This window comes from Ranitomeya variabilis, chromosome 5 (assembly GCF_051348905.1).
Source record: "Ranitomeya variabilis isolate aRanVar5 chromosome 5, aRanVar5.hap1, whole genome shotgun sequence".
In the NCBI taxonomy this organism is placed as follows: domain Eukaryota; kingdom Metazoa; phylum Chordata; class Amphibia; order Anura; family Dendrobatidae; genus Ranitomeya; species Ranitomeya variabilis.
In genome coordinates, this window is record NC_135236.1 from 267,882,720 (window position 1) to 267,903,593 (window position 20,874).

At 38.7% G+C, this 20,874-nt stretch overlaps 1 protein-coding gene across 2 annotated transcripts; it reads right to left on the reverse strand.

The window, feature by feature from the left end:
• Positions 1–3,919: 3,919 nt before the first annotated feature.
• On the reverse strand, positions 3,920–19,280 carry ISL2 (ISL LIM homeobox 2). 2 transcript variants are annotated; one of them, XM_077264252.1, is made up of 6 exons: positions 19,084–19,280; positions 17,345–17,588; positions 13,362–13,552; positions 8,719–8,996; positions 6,620–6,787; positions 3,920–4,520 (listed from the first exon to the last, which is right to left on the reverse strand). In XM_077264252.1, the coding sequence occupies exons 2-6, from the start codon at positions 17,545–17,547 to the stop codon at positions 4,404–4,406; spliced, it is 957 nt and encodes a 318-aa protein (XP_077120367.1). In that variant the 5' UTR covers positions 17,548–17,588; positions 19,084–19,280; the 3' UTR covers positions 3,920–4,403. The 2 variants fall into 2 exon arrangements, with proteins under 2 accessions (XP_077120367.1, XP_077120366.1); XM_077264251.1 differs by having other exon boundaries at positions 17,345–17,534; positions 19,084–19,274.
• Between the last annotated feature and the right edge of the window lie 1,594 nt (positions 19,281–20,874).

Consider the following 20,874-nt stretch of genomic DNA (forward strand, 5'->3'; position numbering starts at 1 on the left):
TGATTTCTTGGCAGGAAAGCAGCTGCGGCAAAAAACGCAGGTTTAGGTGCGTTTTTTGGGGCTCTCTTTTGTCTCTTTGTCCATGCTAATGTCCAGACTTTTCTGCAGCAAAAAGGCTGCAAATAATGATTCCTACTTTTTTTGCTGCAAAAACGCTGAAAGAAGTGCATGCTCTATGTTCAAAAAAAGCAGCAAAGCACTAAATACTGATGACAAAAAAAAAACAATGTGTGGGCATGAGATTTCTGAAATATCATAGGCTTTGCTGGTACTGGAAAAAGCAGCTGAAAATTAGCATAAAAAAGCAGCAAAAAAAAAAAAAAAAAAAAAACAGCAAAAATGCCCAGTGTGAACATACCCTAAAAGGTTTAGAAAAAAAAAAAAAGAGGCTTTTTTTCTGACAAACAGCGACACCCCTGACTATGGGTTGTGTCTGGTATTGCAACTCAGCCTCAGGCTACGGTCACACTATCAGTATTTGTTAGCCAAAACCAGGAGTGGATGAAAAATACAGACTTGGTGACGTGTTTCTATTATAGCTTTCCCCTCTGTTTGTTCCATTCCTGGTTTTGGCTTACAAATACTGATGTAAAATGCTGACCACATACTGATAGTGTGACCGTAGCCTCACTGCAATGGAACTGAGTTGCAATTCCATGCAAAAACCATGTCAGTGTTTCTGAGAAAAATCAGTCATCATTTTTCTAGTCCTGGACAACCCCTTTAACTTAGGGAACTGCATAATACCATAATCTAATGCACAGGTGAGCCGGGCAACATAACAGATCTGAAGCTTTAGTCATGCGAGCCTAGTGGTAGAAAGCAGTAAAAGGCTTTACTCTGAAGGTTTGCAGAGACTCAAAGGAAACATACTTTGAAAAGCTAACCAGGCCATAGAACAGATCCTCAGTGGCTTCTCTCCACCCTGCACCTCTAGACTAAGTTGCCTACACACGCACATAGGGAGAGACCTGTCAGTACAGGTAAGCGGGGTGTAGAGAGGCTGCTGAGGGCCTACCTCTTGGACTAGTCATCCACGACACATAGTCCCCAGCTGACTAGGTTTCCTCTGAAATGATGCAACGTTTGAGTAAAATGTACTGAACAAAAATAAATGTATAAATATCAAATAGGCCTCATGTAAAAAAAAAGCACCAGCCTTAGATACACTTTCATATTCTGCAGGCAACCCTTCCAGCATCATCCTTCATTGTTACAGTATAGGTGCCCATTCATACTAGTCTAAGGCTACATTCAGATGAGTGACAAACTTTGCTGAAGTTACTGTCTCCTCGTACAGCTCTCTCTGCTCATCTGCATAGCGGATGGGTGCAGGGGCTGACGACTATGGATATACAGTAGTCTGGTATGTGAATTGGACCAGACTAGCACATGCAATTGTTGATAAAATTAGACAATTTCAACCTATTGAAAGCCAATTGTACTTTGTGTGACATTTGAATGGGTTGTCCGGTCTTAAACTAGAAGTCTGAAGTCACTCTTTGTGACCGCAGACTTGTGAATCCTCACACTGCGCACACTGTGTGCTGTAAGGATTCTCCAGAGCCAGCGCAGGGAACAATGGTCAAGTGACCACGAGTAAGTGATATGCATTCTCCTGGCCACATTTCGACTAGGCTCAATACATCGCCAACCTAGTGACCGGGAGAATATATTTCACATATTTGCGGTAACATGACCATCGTTCTGGGCACCGGCACTGGAAAATCCTTACAGATCGCATCGTGTGAAATGTGAGCATTCACAAGTCTGCAGTCATGTACAGTGACTGAAAACTTATAGTTTCAGATAGGACAATCCCTTTAACAAACAATATTTTTTGCAGTCTGATTACAGATCATTGTCTGAAAATAGGTCAGCCAAGTTTAAATTTTGTATCTAATAGTCGCTTGTCTACAAATGATACTTTCATGAAATATTATTCCTAGAATGTTCCCAGAAATCTTATTTTCCTTCTGCTGGTGTCAGTTGAACACGTATGGCCAGTCTGAATGACCATAACTACCAACATAGACTACATTGTGATGCGTGTTACACCATCAATCTGATTCTACTCCTTTTATCTCACATGCACGGCCACTTTATGGGTATTGATGTTTACAAAGAAATCATATAAGCATTTTCCCTCACAGTTATTCACCATAACATAGCTGCAAGGACTCATTACCAGCAAAAGTGTAATACATAATAGATTAGAAGGTTAACCTTCACACTCCTGACAAATTACTAACATATACTAGTAGATGTCATCTGTGGGCTTATAGAGAACCTGTCAGTAGGATCAAACCTCCTATGCCGTTTACATAGGCATGCAGACCAAAGAAAGTAGATTAAAATGGTACCTTCATATCTGTAATTGGATGTCTTATTCCCGAGAAACCCACATTTTTCTTAGTAAGTAATTGAGCTGTTAAGATCTATGGGCCGGACATAGATCTCCCTGAGAATCTGCCCTAAGAGCTTATTGTACAGGGGTGTTGCTAGTCTAAGGGCTCATACTCACTTGTGAGAGACTCAGATGCGTCTCGCACGGCAATACGCGGCCCTGCACCCGGCACTCAGGAGCGGAGCGTGCGACTGCATGTATTGCTATGCGGCCGCACGCTCCGATCTGAGTGCCGGGTATTAACATGCGAGACTCATCCGAGTTTCTCGCAAGTGACTATGAGCCCTAAGGAAGGTTCTCAGGGAGATCTATGTTTTACCAATAGATCTAAACAGGTCATTTACATATAAGAAAAATGTGGATTACTCTGGAATAAGACATCAGATCGCAGATATCAAGGTATCATTATATTCAACTTTCTATAACCTGCATGCACATGTAGACGACTTACAAGGGTTGATCCTACAGATAAATTCAATATAAGTGAGCCGAGACCCTTAGAAACAGCCAAAACAAAATATACATAGAACTCTTCTGAGCACTATGCTGATTTTCACATAACTATATGTGTACTATATCAATGGGGCACATTTACTAATACTGACATACTGGTACGGTAATTGGCAGAACATTTTTGTTAATAGATACACTCAGTGCAACTTGAAGAGCAATGCTAAATTTCCCCAACATAATGAAACTTTACTTGATGTAGAGAAATTGTGCCCTAGAGTCTAGATCACATGAAGTAATTATCCCCCTCTACTCCTCCTTCGTCAGGTCTCATCTGGTATACTGAGTCCAGTTCTGGGCACCACATTTTAAAAAAGACATTGAAAAACTGGAGCAAGTTCAGAGAATAGCTACCAGGATGGTGAGTGGACTGCAAAGTATGTCCTACAAGGAATGGTTAAAGGATCTGGGAATGTTTAGCTTGCAAGAAGGCTAAGAGGAGACTTAATAGCTGTCTACAAATATCTGAAGGGATGTCACAGTGTAGAGGGATCACTATTATTCTCATTTACACATAGAAACGCAAGAAGCAATGGGATGAAACTAAAAAGAAGATACAGATTAGAAAAAACTTTTTGACAGTGACGGTGATCAATGAGTGAAACAGGTTGCCACGAGAGGTGGTGAGTTCTCCTTCAATGGAAGTCTTCAAACAGAGACTGGACATGAGATGGTTTAGTGAGTCCTGCATTGAGCAGGGGGCTGGACACGGTGACCCTGGAGGTCCCTTCCAATCCTAACATTCTATGATTCTATGAAAAGGCAGTAGGTGCTTGACAAATGTCCTACAGGTCCTTAGTAATATTTGGCTATTGTGCACATGAAATCTTCTGTCAGAAGATATATACAAGTGAGCCTTCATTAGTTAGAACCCTTCATTTCTCAAGATTTCACCAACATAGTTTTGTGCACTTTATATATTTTGTTCATTCACGTAACTAATTTATAGGTAATATAAAGTGACTATCTCTAGCCAAGTTCATGTTATAATAGGAGACATCAGAGCTTCTGAATATTTTTTATTAACATTTCATTACTGTGTTTTTGACAATAAATATTAATAACTTACTTTTGTTCGATAATAAAGTCCTCGATCCACAAGATAAATTACCAAGTTCACCAAATGTCTCAACATTTGATATGTATAAATATTTCTAAGTCCCATGAGTTTAGGTAAGAAGACAGGGTCTCAGCCAGTTGAACACTGCAAGGCAGACGATTCTTTCCCTAGTGGAAGATCAGCTACCAGATTAGAGTCATCCTCCTCTGAGATGAGTTGTGGGTGAGACCAGTTCAAAAAAGAACCATAAATTCCTGTTTTCTTCCCAAATCCTTGTAAAAAGTTGGAAATGTGCAGGTTCCAGACTGATGCACAGCCCTGAAGATAAGGAGGAGGTTCCTGCAGTATGAGTGCTTGGGGTTTGTTCTCTGGAGTGTCAGGGGGTATCATGCAGGGTCCATGCTGCTCAGTCCCAGTGTGAAGATTTCACGTTTCCACAGGGCTGGGGACCATGCTGTTGGGGGTGTCAGGAAGCTGAGAGGACAAGGAGGTGACATCACTCCCCGAAGAGTTACCAAGAGAACCTGATTCTGAGAACGATACCTGGAATATGGTAGAATAACAGCAATGAGTAGCAATCCAAGACAATTGAGAAATTTGTTGGACTGTAGAGCAACACTATACAAAAAGTGGTGGGGAACAGTAAGGGTATGTGCACACAACGTCCTTCAGGTGTTTATCCTGAAGCTTCGTTGGCGTTTATCTGTCGCCAGTGTCTTCTTTTGCAATTTAAACTTTAATTAGCAAGCAGATTCCAAGCCTAAAGAAAGACGACATTACTTCTTGTAACAAATACTTGGCTTTTGAAGCCTCAAGCGGTTAAACGTAGTGATAAAATAAGGAACACGTTCATTATGTTGATACTTAGTAGTGTTTTTTTAGCTCTTATAAAAAAAAGAAGTGTGCACATACCCCTGTATGGGTTCTGTATGGCAGGTGCTGAATAGTATTAGCGATGTAAAAGCTATACAAACATCCTGCTCCCTACGCTGATCGTGTGGCCATTGGTTAACGCAGACTCCTACACTGAAAATGCAATACATAGTGTTACCTCTTCATACACTAACATACATTTACCTTATTACGAAGCCTTGCCTTATTGTAACAAATAAGTTACAAATTAATACAGAAAAATAAATAAACAATAATAGTAACAACTTGTTAAAAAAATAATAAAAATATTGTCTAAATTAACAGTAAATTGTATAAATTACTTAAAAAATAATCCCCTAATGGTACTAAAGTTATGAATGAAGGTCTCACTGAATTTTTAAAACTCGGCTAAGAAAAAAAAGGTAAAGCCTGAGTTTTTCCAGTAGGGAACACCAATGTTTTTTCCATAATTATTTCTACAGTTGTGATATAAACCAATCCACAGACTAGCTACTTCCAGACGCAGCATGAATTTTGTCTACTGTTTCCTATTTATTTTCTTTTGCTTATTCCACAGCACTGCACACAGACTGCAATCACTGATCTATTCACAGACATTAATCCGGGACCTGGCAGGATATATAACCTACAAAATCACCTATCAGTGTAACTTTGTAATATGACCGATTACCAGGAAGGCCAAAAGAAATGCAAAAAAATGTGACACATACAATTATTATATTATATGTGTCATATATGGTCACAGCCCCAAATATCGGCTAAAATGCTCCATACTTGAGGCAAAGGGACTGTGGCAATCACTTACTGCTACTATTACTATAAAGTAGCTTTACATTGACTTATTGATTAAAGAATTACATACCCTATGTACCGTATAGTAGGACATATCTACGGTGCATTAAGAACACATGTTATCATGGCACATGATGCATATAAACACATGGTCCACGCTACTGTATAGGTCCTAGTTAGATTCTAAAATCAAGTTTTAAAACAGTTGTCCACCTTGGGCACATTTTTTGTTACTTAAATGCATATAAAAATAATTCTTGCAATTGGGTTTCGTTAAAACTTGCACTGCTTGCATCTTTTAGCCTCTGTTGCACTGGCTATTGCTGGCTGTAGAATTAAAGGAAACCTGTCAGGTCGGATAACGCTATAAACCTGCATATAAGGGGTTAATCTGCAAGTTAATAGGATTGTGAAGGTGAGCGGCAGAAGTGCGCAACCTGGGTCAAAATTAACTTTATTTGTCCTACCGGTTTTCAGTCATATATGTGTGCTGCAGTGGGTACAGTCACCACTAGCACTTTGAGTGACAGTTCGCTCTGCACTGATACACTGCAAATTGTCTCCAAAGGTGAACAACCCCGTTAATATATTGTCCAAGCAAATAAATGTGGAGCAGTGATAGATCCCATAACTATACAGACTGCATCTTGTACTAATCTGTATAACTTATCTGCCATGAGCTGTAAAAAGCTGCACATATATCACATGCTACAAATGGTTATTTGTGTGACTGGAGCCTTGTACGTATGGCGCACCTGTCAATTGTCCAATCAAAAACAGAATAATTTCTTTCATAAATTTCCACTTCTGCATGATCTGAAACGTGACCAGTAATAAATAATGTGCATGAGTGCGCAGGGACACGATTGGGGTCCCATTATATCCGTACGTCCCTGTCTTCTTTCTGTCACGGTGTACATACTTATCGTTTCCTATACTATGCCAGCTTTCCTTACCAGCTGTTGAAATGCAGGTTGGTCCAAGTCGCTCTGCAATGCAAAATCGCTGAGTGCTTTCCATGGAGGTTGATAGGTCTGTACTTCCACTGCAGTGCCCTGGACGGCACTGTCATGGCGGATGGGGCTTCCTGCTACTAGTGGTGTGCCAGTTAACCCTTGAAGGCTCTGCAGAAATTAGTACATCATTAGCAGGGAACATTTTTCAAGATTTTGGTCCAAGTTTAAAAAAGGGAAAAACAGAAATATCATATTAAAAATCCTTTTATGATAAATATGAAAACATATTTAAATAGTATGTACACTATTGTTACATAAGACGTCTTATCTGTCTGAAAGTTACAATATGCTGTGACATTCTTAAAAATTCTTGCAAATTTTGCCTCATCTTGAGCTTCTGTCCCTGACAGTAGCTGCTGTGACAAATTTGACTTGTTGCATAGGGACACTTTTTTCATACAAAATTGGCATTCTGTGTTTGTTGAAGATTAATGGAATCTCCTCAGAAGCAGCGCTACCTGTTCATACACATTTGTTGGATTCATTACCCTACAACTTGTTTAAACTCTACTTTTTAGGACATGGAGCAATTTTCCTAAATTTTTAATGCACTTAAAGAAAAATAAGGGCCAGAAGATTATGTCTATGTTTGGAAGTTTTCCACTATATTTTCTCATACAGCTATTGAAACATTTCCTTTTCTCAAAGTTGACCTATCATTTTTGTCTGCTTTATTAAATATTTCTTTTGGGGAAAATATTTATTTTCCCAAAGAAACAACTATTTCTGAGCATGTTTTCTCCAAAATCTGCATTGTGCTGTTCTTCTGTTGATGTAGTTAGAAATGTAAGAATAAATTGACTACTGCCCTTTACTATGACCCTTTCAGGGTGTTTCCCTGCAGAATTTGAAATTTTCAATTAGTGTAAGGGCTCGTACAGACGACTGTAGATGCTCTCATCCAAGAGAATTGGGTTGATTATGCTATTGACACTCAGCTCAAACTCTGATCCGAGTTTTCTCAGAGTATCAGCTTAGTGTGATCTGATTCTCTCAGATAAGAGAACCATAGCATGCTGTGAGGAGAAGATGGAGAACAAACTTTCTCCATCTTCTCCATTGTGTGAGTCCGCGAAATCAGACTTCACTCAGATGGCAGTGCAGTCCGCCCAATATCGGATCACACTTGGGCATGCATCAATTCGGACGTGTGTACTGACATTAGTCCGGGCATGCTCTGATGTTTTGTTGGATCACACTCGGACCGATAATACGGTTGTGTGCACAAACCCGAAGACTATAAAGACACATTTGATTGACATTGAGCACAGTAATGACCAGTTTTCAATGTATTGGTACATTTCCAGCAGGAATCGCCAAGGATTGCTACAATACAGAGTTGAGCAAAGAATTTTGCTGGACTGTGGATAAGTGCCACGTCAGTAGTCCACAGACGCTGGACCACAGCCTTGCAGACCTCAGGCTATCTGCTGGTATCCTTGATTGATTAACAGTGTAATTAATCAATGCACACATAATGTCGCCCCAGGCCTACTAATCAGAAGAGGCGCCGGGGATGTCGGCAGGTAGGAGAAGGTTGGTAGTACTCTGCTCCTGCAGCCACGGACTAGGGTCCTGTGAATCTTTCTTCCCAACATTGGTACAACAAACATTTTGACAAAAAAAAAAAAAAAAAAAGAGACTGGGGAATACTAAGATTTACTCAGGAAAACTGGCACGACAAAATGCATCAATAACACAAGTACAATATTTAAGTGACAATGATGAGGATCCCAAGGGACCTGCACCATTCTCACCATTATAAACTATGTGTAACTAGTATACTAATGCAGTTCACTATTTAACAGACCTGAAGACAGTACTTCATTTTGGTCAGATGAGTGAAATAAAAACAAAAAAAAAAAAACCTGTGTTTTCATTATTCATGGAATCATGGATCTTATTTGGTTAAGTAGTTATCAACATCTCAAGGAGAAGGAAGTCCACTTAGAAAGCTAAACTGGCCCTGACACTTCATGGATGACATGACTCCTCACTCTAGCACTAGTCTTACCAATCAATTCGCAGACTTCACTTACAGTTTTGTCACTGAGTTGCTGTTGCTGTTGAATTTGTTTCATGAGAATAGATTTCTTCTTGTCTTTACAGCGCTTATTCTGAAACCAGACACGGATCACCCTAGGGCTGAGACCCGTCATCTCAACAAGCTGTTCCTTCATCAAGGCATCTGGTCTGGGGTTGGCTGCGTAGCATGTCCGTAGTGTGTGTAGCTGCTTCTCATTCAGAACTGTCCGTACTCTTGTGGTCTTTTCTGCCTGCTTGTGGATATGGGACCTAAGTGACGACCTGCCATTGTCTAGCACAAAGATAAAGAAAAACCGTGACTATAGCATACTGATATAATATGAACATGATGATAAATGCCCAGGGGAAATTCTCTATATTACATTGATGGCCCTGCTTACTAGGAAACCATACCCACACAGGATCCAATTAATTTACCAGAAAATAAAATGTGAAAAAAAATATGCAGTTTAATATTAAAAAGAGCCTTGTGACACTGGTTACATATGTGTATTCCCGTAATATAGGGCTAATCCAAATACGCAACTTGGGCTATGTTCACACATTGCTTTCTTTCGGCGTTTTTTTTTCTGCTTTCCTTTATGCAAACTATATACTGCTTTCTACTGTACCAGCAAAAGATATGAGATTTAAGAAATTTCATCAGCATGATTGTTTTTTATACTTGATTGAAATGGAAAATTGCTGCATTTTTTAAAACTGCAACTTGTCAATGCTTTCAGCGTTTTTGCTGCTTTTTGGGTGAATAAAACTAAAAAATCTTTACTGCCGGCAGAGCAGGTTTTGCCTGCAGGAGAAAAAAAAAAACACTGCAAAAATGCAATGTATGAACATAGCCTTATTGTGTTAGGAAAATAATCCAGTAGAGTGCACAAATATATTCTTGACTATTATACAATTAATGCTTGGCTATTTAATACGATGGCATGAGCGACTGCTAGATACATGTACATGTATGTATAACTCAAAACTCATGAGCTGACCCATCTAGGGAATGAGAAGATCATGGATAATTAGTGAATGGAGTAATCTGGGTGGGTAAACGATCTATTGTGATTCTTGTCTCTCCTCTGGGCAGTGTTAGTTTATGATTTACGAATATAACGAATAGGATGGATACAGTATTTGTAATGAGAAGTCATCAGGGACATCAGTGTCATGTAAGATACACTTGTGGGAGAACATAATACCCCGAGTACGGATGGAGATGTGATCATTTGTTCCGATATTTCTTTCTCTGCATAGGTTAAACATACTGATCATTAGGAAAAATCTGTGGTCATAGACATTTGTGTATATTATCAGAAATAAGGTGCAGAAGAAATTGTTGTGCTGATGTTAACCTGATACAAGCGGTCCTGTATTTAGTGGAACTGACAATTACACTTTTCATGGTGTGGTCCATTTCAATATTAAGGAATATTCTAGGCATCTCAGATACATGTTTGTGTCTAATGCCTGGAAGACTGGGGGAAAGAAGCTCAACATAATTATTTGCCCTCTTAGGCGCAGATCAGCCACCACATGCCGCATTAGACTTATAAAACCTTTTTCAATACCCCTCAGACTTGCCAGTTTATTTAGTATTTAAACCACAGAGCTAAGAAATACAACAAAAAGATCCAAAAGGGCTATCCTACCCATGGCAAGAGTGTACCCCCTGCTGCTTTGTGCTATGGGATATAATACATATACATGCATAATATATTAAAATTATATTATATATATATATATATATATATATATATATATATATATATATATATATATATATATATATATATATATATATATATATATATATATATATATATATATATATATTTTTTTTTTTTTTTTTTTTTTTTGGACAATCAGCAGCTTCATTCCATATCAAGATGGAGCAACACTGCCAGAGGCTATCTATTGGGTTTTTATTAAAAACATTTCCAGGTCACAAAGTTGCCCTTTATATATTATTATCCAGTAAGGAAATGTTTGAAGGAGTATTTACAGCTTAGACAATGTCCAGAAATATTTAATAGTTGTAGGTCTCATTTCTGACACACGCTCCAGAACAAAAGACCCCCAACCCCCCTCTTGCATGATACCACGACCACTGTAAATGAAAAGGTGGCCATGCGTGGACTGACTTCAATGGGCATTATGGACTCATCAAGCAGACATCTTGATTATTTCTCTGGGATATTTACATCACACAAACTATCTGCCCCCATATAGTTTTACTAAACATTGGATTGTAAAAATAAAATACTATAAAAAGTAGACAGGAGTGAACTGCATTTATTTAAATTATTATATACATTAGTTTTATAACAATTATGCCCATTATGCGTGACCCATTATTGGTCAGCTTGGTACAAATATTACATAAATGCAGACCAACAAATGGATAAATAATTATTGAAAATTTTCATTCCATGTATATTATTTGTAGGCATTACTTAAAGGTGAAATTTAGAAACAATGCCTTGTTTATGGGAAGAGCCTGGCTTTTCATCTTAGTACCATTCAAGCATGTGAGTGCAGCTATTTCTTTAAAAAAAAAAAAAAAAACACCATATACTCTATTAACAAATCTCATAAAATCCTTCAACATAAAAAAAATCCAGTAGACTAATTTACATCACCAAAATATGCAAAAACAGTAATGTTTTTAACTTCTCCCTAACATCCAATTTACATGTATGTCACATATCTGGAGAGGGTGTACACAGCGGCCTCAGGAGCAGATGCTGGTTCTATTATACAGCTGACACTTGTTGCCATCACAGTTATCTCAGATAATGGCAGTTTAACCCCATTTTGTCATGGAATAATTAAATGTGATTTAAATCCCCCAATGATCCTTAAAAAAAAAAAAAAAAATCATCTAGATTGTGAGCCCCAATGGGGACAGTGCCAAAAATGTCTGTAAAGTGCTGTGGAATTAATGGTGCTATATAAGTGAATAAAATAAATACATAAATAAATAAAGAACCCCCAAAAAATATAAAATTAAAATCTTCCTTTTTTTCCCCCCATTTGTTAAATTAAAAAAATAAATAAATCTAAAAAAATGTAATAGGTATTGTAATTTACATAAAAGCCTAAACTATGAAATTATTGTTGATTATCCCACACTGTAAACGTCATAAAACAAATGCTAGAATTGGAATTATAAGACTAACTCGCCTTATTAAAAAATAAACGAACACAAAATGTTTATAAAGTTGTACATACCACTAAATTGTAATAAGTAAAACTAAGGTTCATTCTGCAAAAAAAATAAAAGTAATTGCAAAGCTGCATCAAAAGAAAAAAATAATATATTTTTTTAAGTCAGTAAAAACAAAACAACAACAATATGGAAACTTGATATCAATGTAATTGCACCACCACATACTACATTATCATCAAATAGTGAAGACTGTAAAACAAATATTTTTGTTGCTGTTTTTAAGTACAGTGTATCATTATATGGTAAATTGAAAAGTGGAATTTCAAAATGCAATTAGTCCTTAAAAAAACAAACAAAAAAAAACAACATTTGGTTATGAAAATGGCAAATTAAAAAAAAAAAAAAAAAGTTATGGCTCTTGTTGATGAAACTAAATTAAACAAACAAGGGCTGATAGGATTTAGATATTAGAATGTAAACCCGCAAGGGCAGGGACCTCGCCCCTCTGTATCAGTCTGTATAATTGGTAGTTTGTTTACTGTAACTTGTATGTAACCCCTTCTCATGTACAGCACCATGGAATCAATGGTGCTATATAAATAATAATAATAATAATAATAATATTCTTGCATCCAACAGAATGAAAGGCTGTACAGGCAGCTGCTGCAGGCACACTGGCTCATGGGGCAGGAGATGGGGACATGTGGGCTGTACAGTCCTGATTATTGAGGCATGGAGGAAATGGATAACTTATTACATGCATCTTAAAACTGCAGCCAAAGTTTAGTTGTTACACAGCAGGTTACATGTCGCCATGGTAACAAGAATGCCAGACCTGTTTTATTCTTCCCAGCTATCAGCACTGGTGTAAAGTCTTGCACATATACAAATACATGAAATAAACAATCTGCTCAGTGAAACAGTAGATTATTTACTACATTTTCGTTTGCACATAATGCAAAACTATTGAGAAAACCAACTATGGGGTAAGAGGTTCAGAGACAGACAATGGAAATCCAGTGATCGCCCGGTTCCTGATCCTTATATGCCTGAAGAGCGGTCTGCAGTGCACGCTTCCCTACAGCGGCCGCTGCTGGAGAGAGGTAGTATTACACCGCGACCATTCCTATGGATGATACAGGGACAGCTGCGGCAGTCGCTTGCAGAGCAGCCACACTGGGTGCCCCCCATGTGATATCTGCCATATATAACACCCTAGTACCAGTTCATAAATAGTTGTCCCATCAACCCATGTAGATCCAGCATTCTGCACAGACGTGTAGCCAACACTTTCTATAATGGAATTCACATACAGAGAAATGACACATTATATAACTGACAATGGACGATGGTGGGAGAATGCTCCATGTTCTCAAAAGGGGGTAATAAAATAAATAAAAGGGGCAATACTGAAATCACACGTGATCCCCGTCTCATAAGGTATACATAGTGTCCTGGGTATACAGCCATCCATACCTGCAATGTTATGGTCTGCCCCACACAATAGCTCCTGGTCTCTAAGGCTGATTTCTTCTCCTGGAAGGAGTCGCCGACTACAGATCGAACATCGGAAGCAATCGGTGTGATAGACTCGTTCTCCGACCCTCATCACCAGCTCAGAGCGGGGCAGAGTGCCCTGGCACCGGGGGCACCGGGTGCTAAACAACCTGGACAGGAACAACAAACCACCTGTAAGGTGTCTGGCCAGAGGGCAGGATGCAAAGGGGATGGGGTCTCAGGTGTGTGAGCAGTACTCCCCATCATCAGCACTATTCTCCAGATTGGGGAAAGAAAAAAATTATATTATATATACATATATATATACACATATATATATACATATATATTGCAAATAAACGTTGTATAATATGGTGTCATATTTCTATTAGTCAGAATATATATCGGTAAGAACATATATTTACCAGTTATATGAATTTTATTGCAGCAACTCTTAATTCATGGTTTAATTGGCAGAATTATCTTCTTGTCTATGACCACCTTTCACCTTTATGTAATCTGCTTCTGACGACTAAAAAAAAGGATCATCACATGTCTGTGCTAACTCTATAGATACACACAGCTCTCAGATTGGTAACATGATCACTGGGAAAATCTATCATCTGATTAGTGGCTATGTTAGAATTGGAGGCTCCTAGCCCGGCTGCCCAGTGATGGCCTCGGGAGCACTGCCCTATGGGTACATTTATGCATTCATACTATACAGTTAGAGACAGATGCAAGAAAAGGAGATTCTGCATCAGCGGACGTATAATATTTATTTTTTACATATATTTTTGCATTGGTTGTGATTTGCTTATTATTTTTCTATGTTTTAGCTTGATCACTTTCCTGTGCTTATGTCACAATCATTAAAAATTATGTCAATTAAATGCAACTGATGACATCAATTGTTAAATTATAATAATAATAATAATAATAATAATAATAATAATAATACATCCTATTTGCCCTTGTACAAAAAAAAATAATAAAGGGGGAAAAAAAAAGCAAACATCACAAATAGCGCAGCATTGTTCAGCACATACAGAAAGGAGGAATGCTGGCTTATATAACAACATGGCATTCTGTCATCAGTTTACAAGTCTACTAAAAAAAAAAAAAAAAAAAAATCAATGGGATCGATCGATCTGCAGATCAGTTCCGAAATAGTTAAATGAAAAACACGTAGTAGAAATAAAGCCTTACCTATAAGATAATACATTACATCATTATCTTTTATTGTTCGAAAAGTATAACCAAATGAGAAGATCAATCAGTAACAGAGAGAAACTTGGAGGTTACAGTAGAATGTGCAGGGAGGGAATGATCTGTGGCTGCAGATTTATCTGATCCTGTGTCCATCAGGATCCAACATGAAAAGGATCGCACGACAAATATGTTGCAAACTTCTCATCTACAGACGATATTCCTATGGGTTCCACTCCTTGCGGCTCACATTACTCCCAACATTTACCTTGCAGGGGATTTTATCTGTCCTCAGCCTGACTTCTAGCGTTAGATACATCGAATATTTAGTAATTAACGTTAAAAATACCAAAATGATAGCTTGTTAATGTGCCAGACTCAGATCTCCAGCCCTCACCCAAGCGTCTCTGTAATATCACAGTCTCTCACAAGAGACAAACCACTGACACAGCAAGTTGTGCCAGAACATTCATTCTATGTTACCCACGGCACGGGAGCAATTGTACGAGAAATCAAAAAGAATGAAATAGGTGATCTATGAAAACTATAACAATAATGGTAATAGTAGGTGTATTCCGTGTCTATTATTTCTGGGAAACATTAAATAGTCTCAAATGTACATAGTAAACGTGTGCAGTGTGTGTGTGTACATATATATGGGTGGGTATAATAAATATATATATATATATATATATATATATATATATATATATATATATATATATATATATATATCTAGAAAGTATACATATGTATGTGTGTGAAATTATATATATATATATATATATATATATATATATATATATATATATATATATATATATATATATATATATATATATATATATATATATATATATATATTACTGTGGACATAGTGGGCGTGGGTATGATGGCTCTAACTGCTTGCCCCAAACAGTATGTACAAGGATCATGGAGTTCAAAGGTTATAATAATGATCCTACATGGTGCGTTCAGTTAACTGTTAAGTGCAAATAAGTTGTCAAAATTGACGATTTTACTAATAATCCTGCTCTTCTATTTCTGTGATTTCACCATACATAGAATCCTAAATGCCATACAAGGGAGCACACTAGCTGCCATCAGGGTAAGTTTTTTTTTTTTTTTTTTGTTCAACATATTTAATATCTATTACATTTGTTATAATTTAAGTTTTGAAGACAGTAAATTACTTCAAACAGGAATCGTTCGTTTTCTCTTCAAATTTAAAATATGTGATTTTTTTTTTAATTTCTCCCCTCACATTCTTAATTATTATCTTATTACTATGCTGGGCACATGGCATCCATTTATTAAGGAAATCGTGGATAAATAGTACACTAGCTTCTATAGCTATGCTTTTGATTTTGATAAACAGCAGAAAATGATCAAGCTATCGAGACACTAATCTCCAACATGTGTCCAATGCAAAAAGAATGATCATATACGAATAACTACTAAAACGCAGCAAAAACATGTGCAAAAACAGCCAAAGTATGCGATTAGTGATATAGATATGGAAAATTATATTATAAAATTATACATACATACATACATACATATACATACACACACACGTGTCTGTAGATATGCGTATTTTTGTGTGTGTATATATATTATATGAACAAAAGTGCATTTTGCCTTTATGTTCACTGTTACATTTACTCAGATAAATTCAGGTGATTTCGAGTGAGTCCTACATGAGAGTGAAACGTTAGTAATACAATAAAATTATAACATTTTTGCTTTTTACATTATGTTCAGAATTTCCAGATTATTTTTCCTAATTGTTTGTACATTTAGAGAACGCTGTATTTAAGATGAAATAAAACATAATATCCCGGCCACAGGAATAGTAAAAAAAAAATAAAATACATGAATTAGAGAAGAAAGCAATGTAAGGACAGGACCGGAGCCCCGGCTGCTGATATTCTCCAGCCAGCTCCGTGTATATAGTGTTACAGGCACCGTGTGGGGTTACAGAGATCCTGCCTCCACGGTCACTAGTGGAGAATAACAAGCCGTGTCACAGCACCATAAATTATTCCAATCACTGGTTTTACGCCGGGATAGAATTTTCTGCACAGTTAATATATAGGAAAATATGATTGATCCGCACAATGCAAAGCCAACTGGACCAGACAACAGCTACATCACAGTGATATCACAGCCAGCAGCGCACATAGCAGTAATCACACTATACAGAGAAGCTGTCTATGATACTATGTAACACGGAATATAGCATATTAATGTCTTTGGAAACTTATAATATTTAATATCTATCGAATTAAATATTGTATATTTACTATATATGTACCCATCCATTTAAATATCATCTAACCTGTCACACAAATGCACCTATAATGCTGATGTATACAGTTCATATACTACATATAGTAGACATCTTCTCAGCCTACACTGATCTGATAGTCAGGCATTTTGTATCCCTGAGTCATGTTCCCTCCCTGAAGCTATTCTTTATGATGGCTCTTTCTGGCATTAGGTAGCCCATAATCACAATACATGGCTACCAGCCCCCATAGGTGGAACGCTCCCAGGACTCGATGGGGGTCTTATTAATATAAGACATCACTAGTAATATCCTATAGACCCCCATCAGAAACTGTGACAACATAAGCATAGAATGGGACTGTAGCTCCCATCATAGACCTGGGCAGGGTGCTGGGGCAGGGTGCTCGGGGCAGGGTGCTCGGGGCAGGGTGCTCGGGGCAGGGTGCTGTAGGGCCACTCACCTGATGTAGTCCCTCTTGCAGTAAGTCTTGCCATCCCTCACAAAGCAGGTGCAGTTCTCGTCCAGGTACTGGCTGCACTCGGCGCACTTCAGGCAGGCGGCATGCCACTCCAGGTCTGGGGACACCCGCAGGATGTACTGGTCCAGGATGTGACTCCCGCAGCCCACACACACCGCCAGGCCTGGCTTCTCTGCCGGGGACATCACAGAGCACAGGACAGCTATCAGTTATCTGCCGGCTGTAACTGGAGAGCAGCAGGACGGTCACCATATAATGTGCAGGGCTCATGTATCTGCTCACACCGTGCACAGCACTCCATGCACCTCAGCTGTCACACACTGTATGGCCTGTCATACATGTGTCACCCAACCGGAAAACTGAAGTGCCTCCACACATCACACCTGCCCACTATGTACAGCCATACACAAGTGTCACCCCACACATCACCCATCATAATGTGCCTCCATTCATCAATACCACACACTATGTACAGCCATACACAAGTGTCACCCCACACATCACCCATGTGCCTCTACTCATCACAGCTACACACTGTATGTACAGCCATACACAAGTGTCACCCCACACATCACCCACCATACTGTGCCTCCATTCATCACACCTGCCCACTATGTACAGCCGTACACAAGTGTCACCCCACACATCACCCATGTGCCTCTACTCATCAATACCACACACTGTATGTACAGCCATACACAAGTGTCACCCCACACATCACCCATGTGCCTCTACTCATCAATACCACACACTGTATGTACAGCCATACACAAGTGTCACCCCACACATCACCCATGTGCCTCTACTCATCACAGCTACACACTGTATGTACAGCCATACACAAGTGTCACCCCACACATCACCCACCATACTGTGCCTCCATTCATCACACCTGCCCACTATGTACAGCCGTACACAAGTGTCACCCCACACATCACCCACCATACTGTGCCTCCATTCATCACACCTGCCCACTATGTACAGCCATACACAAGTGTCACCCCACACATCACCCACCATACTGTGCCTCCATTCATCACATTCACAACTACACAATGTGGGAAGACCTTTCTGGCCTAACACTACTACAGTACCACTCTACCAGCTATCATTGTACACACACCACTGATCCATCCCCTCTATTAATCCATCTATTCTGGAAGTAATGTGGTATCATATTAATATATGACAAATCATCCCGTAATTATCCGGTATCCATTAAAAAAATAAAATAAATAAGGTAAAAAAATGATGTATAGATAGAGATCGATATATTGATTAGCGAATACCTGATTACTTGATAATAAAGGTAATAATTAAGTAATTGGTAGTAATTAGATAATTGATAACACATTACCTACAGGATAGATGGATTAATAGATGGGATGGATGATGGATGTGTTTGATGACTGGCACATGGATAGCATCTGTTCATTATAACAAAGTCTGATGTAATCTATTGTGTATTCTATCCGTTCATCTCCTCTGTGTATACAAAGCCAATATGTGTAAATTACAGACCTTTCTCTTATGTAGCGCTGAGGCCGAAGCACAAGTGTCTGTCTGTCTGTCTGTCTAGTGTGTATGATGACAGAGATGAGAGTGATGGCAGAAAGTGACAGACCTGCTGATGATGATGGTGGTGGTGACATGGCCGTGGACCCCTCTCTCACCCACTCTGCATTCCTAAAGTAAACTTTGTGCCGGGCAGGAGCACTTACTCTTGGGCTGATCCCCCATGGCAGCCAGGAGCGGGTAGGGCAGGATGAGATCCACCATACAGCTGCAGGGTGATGAGGAGGAGGAGGAGGAGGATGATGATGCTGGAGGCGGCAGGACAGGGAGCCAGAGCTGCAGGATCCTGCTCCCAGCTGCCAGCACTGGAGACTGGAGTGTCCCACGCGCGCTGCATGACGTCACGGAGCACTGCCCCGAGCTGGGGATGACTCTGGCGGAGGCGGGCACTGGGCGGGGCAGTGGGCGGGGCCTCACTTGTGTGGACGGAGTGAGTGTTAATGAACATTGCTCATTAGGATGACTGTCCATCAGTGCGCAGTACAGGACCGGCCTGCACTCCATAGACAGTACTGCTCCGCTGTAAGTGCTGCACTGTGTATAGGGGATGAGTCACTGGGCACACTGTATACACAGGCACTGTCTATAGATATGGACAGGAGAATGACAGCTACAGGACATAGACATGAATAGGAAAATCTTTCTATGTAGTCATTTACTATATAGACATTTATAGGAGGAGGGGCACACACTGTTCAGCATAAATGAGTACACCCTATCTGAGAAGTAAGATTTGAATCAATATTTCACTGAACAGGATCAATTTCCAAATTTTTGACAAGATTGAATTTTATATAATGTTTTATACAACTCTAATTACAAAATCTTCAGTTTGAGGCTGCCGTCACACTAGCAGTATTTGGTCAGTATTTTACCTCAGTATTTGTAAGCCAAAACCAGGAGTGGGTGATAAATGCAGAAGTGGTGCATATGTTTCTATTATACTTTTCCTCTAATTGTTCCACTCCTGGTTTTGGCTTACAAATACTGATGTAAAATACTGACCAAATCCTGCTAGTGTGACGGCAGCCTCACTCAAATTAGTTGGTTCAAAAATGAATCTAGTTGAGGTGCACTCATTTTTTCCAACAGGGTCTTCGATTAAAAATAGCAAATTTTGTTTGCAATCAATGGGCCACACTTATGGGAATATTTCGTTGTGTGGTATCCCATAGAAAATGTTGATTCTGAAAGTCAACTACAAGTTTTATGACAATTCTGTTGGGGCGTACTCATTTATGCTGAGCATATGTGAATATATATATATATATATATATATATATATATATATATATATATATATATATATATATATATATATATATATATATATATATATATATATATATATATATAGTGTAAAGAAAAAAGAAAATGACCGGCACTGAAAAAGCTGTGTACTGATTGAAACGCTACAAGTGTGATCTATGCAGGCTGGACGAGCTTAGTTTCCAAAGAGACTAGGGTGGTGCTCTGCATATACAGTCCGTGATCCAAATGCGTAAAAGAAGAAAAAATGCAGCACTCACCCAAGGTCTTCAACAACATTTATGTCCTTTATTTAGCACAATGAGCCATTTTCTTCTTTTACGCATATATATATATAGGTATATACACTGCTCAAAAAAATAAAGGGAACACTAAAATACCACATCCTAGATATCACTGAATGAAATATTGCAGTTGTAAATCTTTAGGCAAAGTGCCCACGTTGCGGATTTCTGTGCGGATTTTTCCGCTCAGTTTTTGAAAAATCCGCAGGTAAAACGCACTGTGTTTTACCTGTGGATTATCCGTGGATTTACCGCAGATTTCCAGCGTTTTTTGTGTGGATTTCACCTGTGTTTTAACACCTGCGGTTTCCTATCGAGGAGCAGGTGTAAAATGCTGCAGAATCCGCACAAAGAATTGACATGCTGCGGAAAATACACCGCAGC